Below are 12,667 nucleotides of genomic sequence, written 5' to 3' on the forward strand. Positions count from 1 at the left end.
AAATGAGAAAAACAATAGAGGAGATATAATCAGGTCAAATTTTGAGGAGATTGATAAAATTGCTAAATCTCTAGACAGAGAAAACTACCACTATCAAGAATTAGAGTTCTGATGTGATGTTTTTATAGATTCCACCAGTATTAAAAGGATAGTAAGGTGATGTTATAAATAACTTATGCTCATAAATCTGATGGCTTCCATGAAATGGGTAAATGCTTCAAAGGACACATACTCATATAAAAGAAAAAAACTATGTGTCTAGTAAGTAAATCAGATTTGTACTTAAATACTTTCTGACAAAGAAAATTCCAAGCCCAAATGGTTTTGCTGGAGAACTAAACCAAATATTTAAACAATATCTGATGTTACACAGATTCTTTCAGAAAATTGAAAAGGCGTGTATACTTTCCAACATATTCTATAAAACTTGCATTACCTTTATTTCAAAACTGGACAAAAGACATTGTAAGAAAAGAGAACTATAGACCTATTTCTCTCATGAACATAGATTCAAAAACTATTAAAAAAATTCTGGCAAATTGAACCCAATAGTATAGTAAAAGGAAAATAAACTATGATCAATCAAGATTTATCAAAGGAATGTAAGGTGGCTTTAATAATTGAAAGCCAATTGATATAATCCACATATTAATAAACTAAAAATGAAAAAACTCATAATCACAATAGGTGTCAAAAAGCTCCACAATGAAGTGCAACATTTATTCCTTATAAACTAGGAAACTAGGAATGGAAAGGCATCCTGATAAGAAAAATAGAAGTAAAATTGTGTTTATTTGAAGGTGACAAAATTGCTTTTGTATATGAAGATCCAGAACCTACTATAATTTAAAAAACGAGTTTAGGGGCACCTGGGTGGCTCAGTGGGTTAAGCATCAGCCTTAAGCTTGGGTCATGATTCCAGGGTTCTGGGATCCAGCCCAGCAACTGGCTCCCTGCTTAACAGGGAGCCTGCTTCTCCTTCTTGCTCTGCTGTTCCCCCTGCTTGTGCTCTCTCTGACTTGCTATCTTTTTGTCAAATAAAAATCTTAAAAAAAATGACTTTGGCAAGTTTGCAGGACACAAGATCAACATGTAAGAACTTACAGTTTTTCTACATAAAACCTACAAATAAGCAGAAATTAGTTTAAAAAATAACAACGTTAACAGTATTAAGAAAAAAGAAATACTATAGAAGAAAAGATCATTATACAAGAAACTATGGTGTTTTTATATACTACCTACAAACAACTGGAAATTGATAATACACAAAAATGCCATTAGAATTAGTATCAAGAAGAAGAAATACTTAAGGTCAAATATAAGATGTGAAAGCCCTATTCATAATTACTACAAAATATTCCTGTACTAAATTAAAGACCTAAATTTTTAAATATCCCATGTTCATGGGTGCGAAGACTCAATATGCTAAGAAGTTAATCCTCCCCAAGCTGATGTTTGTATTCAGTGTGATGACAATCAAAATCCCAACAGGTACTTTGATAGGAATTGCATTAAATGTGTAGATTGCTTTAGGTAGCATAGATATTTTCACAATATTTATTCTTCCAATCCAGGAGCATGGAACATTTTTCCATTTCTTTGTGTCTTCCTGAATTTCTTTCATGAGTACTTTATAGTTTTCTGAGTATAGATTCTTTGCCTCTTTGGATAGGTTTATTCCTAGGTATCTTATGGTTTAGGGTGCAATTGTAAATGGGATTGACTTCTTTATTTCTCTTTCTTCTATCTTTTGTTGGTGTAAAGAAATGCAACTGATTTCTGTGCATTGATTTCCTTACACCACACACAAAAATAGACTCAAAGTGGATGAAGGACCTCAATGTGAGAAAGGAATCCATCAAAATCCTTGAGGAGAACACAGGCAGCAACCTCTTTGTCTTCAGCCACAGCAACATCTTCCTAGGAACATCACCAAAGGCAAGGAAAACAAGGGCAAAAATGAACTATTGGGATTTTATCAAGATCAAAAGCTTTTGCACAGCAAAGGAAACAGTTAACAAAACCAAAAGACAACTGACAGAATGGGAGAAGATATTTGCAAGCAACATATCAGAAAAAGGGCTAGTGTCCAAAATCTATAAAGAACTTAGCAAACTTAGCAAATTCAACACCCAAAGAACAAATAATCCAATCAAGAAATGGGCAGAAGACATGAACAGACATTTCTTCAAAGACGACATCCAGATGGCCAACAGACACATGAAAAAGTGCTCCATATCACTCGGCATCAGGGAAATACAAATCAAAACCACAATGAGATATCACCTCACACCAGTCAGAATGGCTAAAATTAACAAGTAAGGAAATGACAAATGCTGGCGAGGATGTGGAGAAAGGGGACCCCTCCTACACTGTTGATGGGAATGCAAGCTGGTGCAACCCTTCTGGAAAACAGCATGGAGGTTCCTCAAAATGTTGAAAATAGAACTACCCTATGATCCCGCAATTGCAATACTGGGTATTTACCCTAAAGATACAAACGTAGTGATCCAAAGGGGCACGTGCACCCAAATGTTTATAGCAGCAATGTCCGCAATTGCCAAACTATGGAAAGAACCTAGATGTCCATGAACAGATGAATGGATCAAGAAGATGTGATATATATACACAATGGAATATATGCAGCCATCAAAAGAAATGAAATCTTGCCATTTGCGATGATGTGGATGGAACTAGAGCATATCATGCTTAGCGAAATAAGTCAAACGAAGAAAGACAACTATCATATGATCTCCCTGATATGAGGAAGTGGAGATGCAACATGGGGGGTTAAGGGGGTAGGAGAAGATTAAATGAAACAAGATGGGATTGGGAGGGAGACAAAACACAAGTGACTCTTAATCTCACCAAACAAATTGAGGGTTGCTGGGGGGAGGGGGGTTGGGAGAAGGGGGTGGGGTTATGGACATTGGGGAGGGTATGTGCTATGGTGAGTGCTGTGAAGTGTGTAAACCTGGCGATTCACAGACCTGTACCCTGGGGGATAAAAATATATGTTTATAAAAAATAAAAAATTAAAAAAAAATAATCCCAACAGGCTTTCTTTTTCAGATACCTTACAATAACTTAAATTCATACAATATACAAAGGACCTAGAAAAATAAAAAAAGATTCTGATGAAAAGTGGAGGGAAAACACTATTTGATTTCAAGAGTTATTAGCTAATATAATGAAGAAAATAGTATTGGTGTAAATATAGACAGATATATCAGTGTAAAGAACAGAGAATCCAGAAATAGGCCCACATGTAAATGGATAATTTATTTTTGATAGGATGCATGGGCAATATTTTTTTTTCTTAATTTGACAGACTGAGATCAAAAGTAGGCAGAGAGGCTGTTAGGGGATATGGGGGAAGAAGGCTTCTGCCCAGTAGAATGCCCGATGTGGGGCTTGATCCCAGGACCCTGGGATCATGACCTGAGCCGAAGGCAGAGGCTTAACCCACTGAGACACCCAGGCGCCCTAGATACATGGGCAATTTAGTGGAGAACATATAGTCATTTTAACAAATGATGATGGAACAAATAGATATCTATATGTAGACAAATGGAATTTGGTCCCTATCATGCAGCACATAAAATAGTTAAAATGGATTGTAGATGTGACTATAAAATATAAAATACCAAGAATATAGGAGAATATCTTGTAAACTGGGGCTCAGCAAAGTTTTCTTAGATAGGCACCAAATATATGATCCATAAAGAAATACATTGTTTAATTGGTCTACATCAAAATAAAATATTTCTGTTCTTTGAAAGACCCTGTTAAGGGAATGAAAAAACAAGCCAGAGATTGTGAGAAGATATTTGAAAATCAGATATCTGATGAAGGACTTGTTTCCAGAATATATAAAGACATTTCAATGCTTAATAATAAGAAGATAAAATACAAATGGGCAAAAGGTTTAAACAGACATTTAACCAAATATATATAGATGAGAAATAATTATATGAAAGATGGCCAACATCACTAGCCTTGAGGGAAAGGAATATTAAAAGCCACAATATGAATCTACTATATTTTTGTTAGAATGTCTAAAATTAAAAAGACTGGGGGCACCCGAGTGGCTCAGTTGGTTAGGCATCTGCCTTCAGCTCAGGTCTTGATCCTGGGGTCCTGGGATCGAGCCCCACATTGGGCTCCCTGCTCAGAAGGTTCCTTCTGCCCCTCACCCCACTTGTTCTCTCAGTCTCTTTCTCTTTCAAATGAATACATTAAAAAAAAATCTTAAAAAAAAGACTAATTATACTAAGTGTTGGTGAGGAATGTAGAAAACAGCTAAAACTCTTATACACTGCTAATGGAAATATAAAATAGCACAACCAAATTGGAAAAGTGATGGTTTCTCAAAAAGTTATATGAACACCTACTGTATGATCCTACCCCTTAGTATTTACCCAGGAGACATGGAGACATATCATTATACAAAGACCATATAAAGAATAACTGCATGAAAGAAGGCAGACAAAGACAGTGTACATACTGTATGATTCCATTTCATAAAATTCTATAAAATTCAAATTAATGAATAACAGCAGAAAATACATCAGCAGATGCCAGGGGACAGAGGTATTTACAAAGGGGCACAAGGAAATTTTGGAGGTGATGATTGTTTGTTAACATGATTGTGATGATTTCACAAGTGTATACATATATTAAAAAAATTCAGGTTGTAAACTTTATTGTATATATTGAGTATGCTTCAATAAACTTGATAAAAAGAAATTAATTTAAATAATCATATGTTTATGGATTTCATTGATATCCTGATATTTACATTAATAAGTATAATACTGTGGTATAATTACATTAAATCTCTTTTATTTTACAGAACAGGACAGTTGGGAAACCTGACAGCTCCTTGTAATTCTCACTGTAGATGCTCATCTTCATTTTATTCTGCTATCTGTGGAAGAGATAATATTGGATATTTTTCTCCTTGCTATGCAGGCTGTACACTATTTAAAACATTAAATGATGGCAAGGTAATTATTTTTTATTATGCTTCTCCCTCTGGCTGGTCTTTGTGAGGGGGAGAGAGCAAGAGAGATCTTTATTTATCGTGACCAATGGGCATTATACTACCCCCATAGAAAGCAATGATGTCTTTTTTTTTTTTAAATAATGTCTTTTGTTATTTATACACCTACATAAAAATGTGTTTTTTCCTGTTATATACAGGTCACTTTTTAAAAATAGCATATTAGCATACCTGACCAACTCCAGTTCCTCATAGTCACGTTTTCACCAGTGTATGACTTAATACTATATCTTCAATTGTTTTTAATGAATATCAATATAAAAAAGGTTACATACGCTTTAAAAATATCTCTTCTTAAATGTTACAGTATATGTTTTAAATGATACTTTAAGTCTTTAAAATATATTACTATAGAAAACGTTAAGTGTAAAAGAAAATAAAAAAGCATGCTGAACTCCTATATGTCCATTACCTCTCTTCAGCAACTTATTAACTTAGGGAGAATCTTACTTTATATTCCTTCCAACTTCTTCTCCTCCATTTCAGTTTGAAAAAAACAAACGACCTTTTTAAATGCTCATGTTTTCACTACAGTATAAAGCCTAATTGTTTGACCTCTGTGTTTTGAACCCATGTGATATTCAAGAGCTAAAACAGCCACCATAGATTTCCTTCTTTCTTTTCTTGGGGGATTCTCTTTTAGGGAATCCTTAGGGATTTTTTTCTTTTTCATAAAAGTGTTTATAATCTTCTTGCATTTGTCTAGGAGTAATTAACTCAATGAGTAGCAGTGATAGAAGTAATCCACAAAATTGTCACTCAATCTGTGTGGTAACATTTGATACTGAGGAAAATTGCAAGAAGAATAAAATATTTTGGACAAATATTAAAGCTGTTAAAAATTATCCGGAATTAGCCTTGATAGAATTAATGGCTCTGAAGGGAAGTGGAAAATAGCCGAAGCTATTTATAGAATTTGATTAATACAAATTGATATGGATAGAATGATTAATAGATGTTAAATGATTAATGCAATTTGATATGGATGGAACTGATGAATAGTTAAAATATGCTTTAATTTCAAATGGGAAATAATTGATACCAATATAAATCTTATAAATTATAAATAATTTTATTAAACAAATATTTAATAATCTCATTAAATAATTTAATTTTATTAAATGTTATTAAATGACAATTAAATAAAAGAAATAATATATATAAAAAGTAATTTTGTATATAAATGATGTTAATGGAATTCCCGCCATTGAAAATATTTTTTCAGTTATTTTAAATATCAGGATCATGGTGCTTTTCCCAAAGATTGCTCTATTATAACAGGAGCCTCATTCTAATTATCTATGAAGGGGAATATTAATCTTGCCCAATACATTAAGAATTTTAAGAAGCCAGGCTTTAAAATCTCCTTCCATTGGCACATCCTTAGAATATTTTAACTTCATTTACTCACTTTCCACCTTAGTTTTATTTTTATCATCTACTGTATTTCTTCATGTATTTTAAATAATATGAACTATTATTATTGTTTTGTAAAGTCAGTATACACTTATATTTACTCATTTCCTTGTATTTCCATGTTTTCATATGAGATTACTTTCTTTCTTCCTGAAGAACCATATTTCACCTTCATTTCTGAAAAACAAAACAAAACAAAAAACAAAAACCGTTTCACTGGGTCTGGAATTCTATATTGGCAGTGATCAGCCCACCCCCAATCCTGCCACCCTGGAATTTAAAAGATGCCATGTGATTGTCGTATATATATCTCTTACTGCTTGGTGGCTATTAGGATTTTCTTTTTGTTTTTGGTTCTCAGCAGTTTTACTTTGATAGTCCTAGATTGGATTTTCGTTACACTTACTTTGCTTGGTTTCCACAGAGCATCTTTGGTCAGTAGATTTATGTGGTTTTGTTGGAAAATTCTCAGCTGTTGTTTCTCCCTTACTCTCTTCTCTTTTTTGTGGGCAGTGGGGAACCATAAATTAATTTACTATTGCTACCTGATGAATTACCACAGGCCTAGTGTCTTTAAATAATTCTGTTTATTTCACAGTTCTAAGGTCATATGTCCAGACGTCATGATCGGGTTCTTTGTTGAGTGTCACAGACTGAAATCTGTGTGTTGGCTGGGCTGTGCTCCTTTCTGGAGGCTCTGGGAAAGATTCTGCTTCCAAGTTCATTCAGGTTATTGGCCATTCTGTTGTTTTGGGATGTAAAGAATGAGGTCTTTGTTTCCTTGCTAGCTGTCAACTGAAGACCCATTTTAGCTCTTATAAGCTACCCCCATTTTTTTCTGCATGATTCCCCTTGTCTTCAAGGCTGGAACAGATAGTCACTCCTATGTCACATGCTTTGAATCTCTAATTTCAGAAAAATCCCAGAACTTTTCAAGGCTTACCTAGTTAGGTGAGGTTTATCCTCTCTCTTTTATAGTCATCTATACCACATAACAGAATTTACTAAGGGGAGAGAATTTCAGCAATTCATAGTCCTCAGAATCATGCAGGCTTATGCAATGGGGGTGAGAATCTTAGGTGGCATCTTAGAATTCTACCCCACACCCATTACAAATAGGCTTTCCGCTGTGTTTACTCACCATGTTTTTCAGTTCTAACATTTATGTTTTTGTAGGATGCAAAACCCTGGTGAAATTCTCCATCATTTAAAATATTTTATCCATTCCCCCCTCTCTTTCCTGGAAATTATTAATCATTGCTATTTTAACTTTCCTACTGTTAGGTACATTATGTGGGTCATCCATGAGTCTTCCTTGTATTTGTTCTTCTCTTAATGATAAGCCAATTATTTTATCTCCCAATAAAATTTTACAATTGTCTATTTCTCTGTTTCAGCTTCATGTATTTTTAGACTATTCTATGTATACACATTGATAATTGTTACATCTCATTACTGAGTTATTTTCATTTTTATGAAGTGTCTTTTTCCATCCCTGGTCATTGTCTTTGTCTTAACATCTGTATCTTATTTTAAAATTAAAAAAAATATATTTATTTATTTATTCATGAGAGACAGAGATCAGGGGCAGCAGGAGAAGCAGGCTTCTCATGGAGCAGGGAGCCCAATGGGTGGCTCAATCCCAGGACCCTGGGATCATGACCCGAGCCAAAGGCAGATACCTAACCAGTTCAGTCACCCAGGTGCCCATTAACATCTATATTTTAAATAGTTACTTTAGCTTTCTCTTGCTGACTGTTTCCGTGTATATCTTATTTCATCATTTTATGTTCCAACTATTTGTGTCTACATTTAAAGTGTTTCTTATAGTCAGCATGTAATATGGTTTTGCTTTTTCTTCAATGCTGCTAATCTATTTTTTTTTAAGATTTACTTATTTATTTGAGATAGAGAAAAAGAGCGTGTGCAAGTGGGGGGAGGGGCAGAGAGGGAGGGAGAGAATCTCAGACTCCCCACTAAGTGAGGAGCATGACATAACTGATCTCAACCCCCTGAGATCATGCATGACCTGAACTGAAATCAGAATTGGACGCTTAACCAACTGAGCCATGCAGAAGCCCATCTGCTAAATCTCTTTTAATTGAATTTTTCTTCTATTGGAATTTATTGTAATTATTGATATAATGGATTTGGATCTACCTTCTATTTTTTTTATTATTTGAATTGAATATATGTTACTATTTTATTTTAATGTAACTTTTGGCATTTTGATTATATTGCTTTGAATATGACTCCACGGTCCTTCAACCCTTCCAGGGCCAAATGTCTTGTTGGTTCTACCATTTGCTCACTAAACCTTCTTATTTTCATTTTCCCCTTTGTCAGCCTAGGTTCTATTGTCTGCAACCATTTATTATGCATTTATCTTTTGTCTAAATTTCAGGTCCACTTTTCATTGTTCTCTGTATTCCTCATTGTTCAAGGAGAATGAACTATAGGATGAGAGCGTCCTTGGCTTCTGACTGGGCTAAGATAATAAAAAGTTCTAGTAGAAAATCAGCTCAAGTCATGATCTCAGGGTTATGAGATCAGACCCATGTCAAGCTTCTCACTCAGTGGGGAGTCTGAGATTCTCTCCCTCCTTCTCTACCCCCCCCCCACTTGCAAACATTCTTTTTCTCTCTCTCAAATAAATAAGTAAAAAAAAATTTTTTTAACCTGGAATTTACTTTTTTTCAGATAACCACAAGGCTCACTTCCTTATCTTCTTCAAATCCCTGCTCAAATATCACTGCATCACTGAGACATTCCCTAATCCTGCTAGATTCACTTATATAATCTCTACATTTTTTCCTTGATTTATGTTTTCCTCCAAAGTATTTGTCACCATGTGTTTCATTATAAAGTGGTTTTTTAAAATTACCTGTTTTATCCAAGTTATCTACGTGATGGCAGGGATTTCTTTTGTATTCTTTACTATGTTTTCCCAGCACCTAGACTGGTATTTGGCACATGGGCACTAAAAAGAATATGGTGGAATAAATTAACTACAATTTGAATATTTGGATATTTCCAGTTATTATCTAACAGATCTACAATCACATAACAACTGTGCCAAAGAATCTGACATGATTTTGAATCACAGTTTTATGAATCACTCAAATTCAAGTCATCTTTGTTTCCTCTTATTCTTTAACTGGTAACCTAGTTCCATATTTCTAGTGAATTTATTGTTATTTTTTAAAGTTAGAATATTTTCAGTAGACTAGTAAGTTGCTAACTAGTCTCTGTATCTCCAAGCTCTGTTTTGTTCTTTTTAGAAAATATTACCTATTCATTTTCTTTGACTATTCAACCCTACAACAACAACCCCAAATTTTCATTTGGGGCTACATTGTGACTTTAATCGACTCTAGACTCTTGCCTTTGTAAGCCCCTTCCCTCACTTAAAAAAAAAAATAGTGTAAAATTTCATGGTATGGGGACAAGTGTGATCCCAGCAGGATTCATTTATTTTTTCATTATTATTATTATATTCATTTTTCCTTTAATTTTTGGAGACACTAAAACTCAAACATCTGATTGGGCCCTTAAAGTATTGTGGACCTTAGCCATTGTGCCTACTTTGCCTACTAGATAACAGCCCTCATCATTACATACAAAAGTCTTATCTTTTTCTCACGGTTCCAAAACCTTTACAGTTGGGTAAATGTCCATTTTTAGTCCCAGCTAAAAATCCACTTTATTTATTATCTTAATTGTCCTCATTTTATACAACTCTCCAAGAGTTATTTGTGCAATTGAATGTAAATACCTTTGGAGAAATTTTTTAGATTAATAGAATTTATCCAAAAAAACTCTAGTTATACACACATGCACACATATTTTCTTACATAAAATACCTAGGGCTTATCATTGATATGCAGAGTTAATGTAAGAATATTGACTCATAAAACTAGCTAGTGTCCCTGCAGTTATTTATTTTATTTTATTTTGCAATAACAGGAGTATTGCTTTATGACTATATTTCTAAAAGATCCTTTCTTATTTTCATTTTCCTAGGCATACTACAATTGTTCTTGCATTCAAGAAGGATTAACAACCTCAGATGAGCAGGGTGATTTTATTGATGCTAGACCTGGGGCATGCAATACAAAGTGCTATAAATTGCCTTTGTTCATTGCTTTTATCTTCTCTACAATTTTATTTTCTGCTTTATCTAATACACCATGCACCCTGACCATCCTTCGGTATGTATATATTATTCAAAATCATTGTTCATTTAATGCACGAGAAAGCCAATTTTAGGAAGATTTTAGAATATTGCTATAAATGATTTACTCTTCTGTTTTGAGGTAGCAACTGTAAGAGAGGAAATTGTTATATTATCGAAATTCATATATTTGCTTATTTCTCTGTTTGAACGAATTTTATTTGCTTAAAGTTGATAACTGTCACATTTAGGTTCAATTAAATTTAACTTACAATGTGGTAACTTCTTATATAGGAAAATTGTTACATTGTCAAAATTTATGTATATGTTTAATTTTTTATTTTATCTAATTTATTTACATAAAGCATATAGATAACATTTAGCTTATCTTTAAAACTACTTGATTAACTTGATTCAATACACCTGGAAAATTCATAAATAGAAAATTCTTAATTATAACACAAATGTGATTTTAATGTTGATTCATTAGTTACAGGTATTTATTAAATATTTGTTTCTGTATTAACCAATTTGATTATGAAAAACATCAGTGTCATTAGCAAAGGAACACGACAACTTAAAACATTTTAGAAAATCAGTACACAAGTTTTTCTAAATTAAAGCAACATTTGCTCTTATTTGTACTTTTTTTAAAAAAAATATTTTTAAAATTTATTTATTTGTCAGAGAGATCACAAGTGGGCAGAGAGGCAGGCGCAGAGAGAGGAGGAAGCAGGCTCTCTGTCTAGCAGAGAGTCCTATGCGGGGCTTGATCCCAGGACCCTGAGATCATGACTTGAGCTGAAGGCAGAGGCTTAACCCACTGAGCCACCCAGGCGCCCCTATTTGTACTTTCTGAATATGTGAAATATATTTAATATTTCTTTTCATCATATTAGTAAAATAGTCATTTATTATTTTCAATTATTTTTTCAAGAGACTAGCATAAAACCTTAAGTTATGAGGATCACTTTGTCCCCTGGGAAAACAGATTAGAAAACATAAATAAATGTATGCAAAAACAATTCTGAGAACTTGGGGACATGTGGTTTCTGCTTTCAATTAACTTGCAATTTAGATAGGAGACAAAAGTTGGACATACCACTACAGTGAAGTGGCTTTTTTATCCATTCATCTGTGTCGGACTAAATTACAGGGACCAATAAGATATATGCCTTGCCTTCAAGTTGCTTAGAGTATAGGAGGAGAAAAAACACATAAGTATAGTGGCTACTTAAAGGTGCCTTGATTGAAGCTTGGAGAGATTGACGCTGGAAAATGTGGAAGAAATGGTAATTCTTATCTAGGATGATTGGGAAGTGCTTATAGAAGGTATGGTGCTTGAACTGAGTTAGGAAGATAAGTGCTTTGTTATAATGCAAGTAGATTCAGGGAAATTTCTTAACAGGAAAACTGAACAGTAAGAGTAGAGGCAAAAATGTGTGAAATATCTTGGCAAGGAGTTTGTTATGACTGGAGTAGCACGATGGTAAATGAGACAGGGAGGTTTGTATTCTATAAGGGTCTGATCATGGAAGGGTTTCCTTGCCATATTAACATGAATTTATGCACTAGGAGGCCATTGAAAATAATAAACCTCAGAATTTAAAGTGACCAACTATGCAATTTAGATAGTATACTTTGAAGATAGTGTAAAAAGATGAAGCTGAGGGAAAAACTAGAGAAAAAGGAAAGTATTTAAGATACCATTTTTTAATTTAATAGTGGTATTTAGACATACAGGTGATGGAATACTTTTGAAAAACATTTAGTTTAGTTATAAGGGCAAGATTATTTGTTTGATGTTCCTCATACAAAATATAAAGGATTATGTGCAGATTTCCAGCCCAGGGAGCTAACTTAATTACAGTCCATTAACTGAGATAGGAAATTCAAAAAGAGAATGCTTAGATTAAAAATCATCAGTATAATGTTAAACAAACCTTATGTAAAGTTCATGTGAAACATCCAAGCAAATATTTCCAGGAATGAGGTGAGGCAAACGTTAGTAA

General features: G+C 33.6%; 1 protein-coding gene across 1 annotated transcript in view; it reads left to right on the forward strand.

Annotated features, from left to right (window-relative positions):
* The window catches only part of SLCO6A1 (solute carrier organic anion transporter family member 6A1), an 88,960-nt gene that overhangs the window by 61,677 nt on the left and 14,616 nt on the right, over nt 1–12,667 (forward strand). The window contains exons 9-10 of the mRNA XM_082725209.1: nt 4,856–5,009; nt 10,505–10,692. Of these exons, the coding sequence (XP_082581335.1) occupies nt 4,856–5,009; nt 10,505–10,692 (342 nt within the window). The remainder of the gene's footprint in view (nt 1–4,855; nt 5,010–10,504; nt 10,693–12,667) is intronic.

This window comes from Mustela nivalis, assembly GCF_964662115.1.
Source record: "Mustela nivalis genome assembly, chromosome: 3".
NCBI lineage: Eukaryota > Metazoa > Chordata > Mammalia > Carnivora > Mustelidae > Mustela > Mustela nivalis.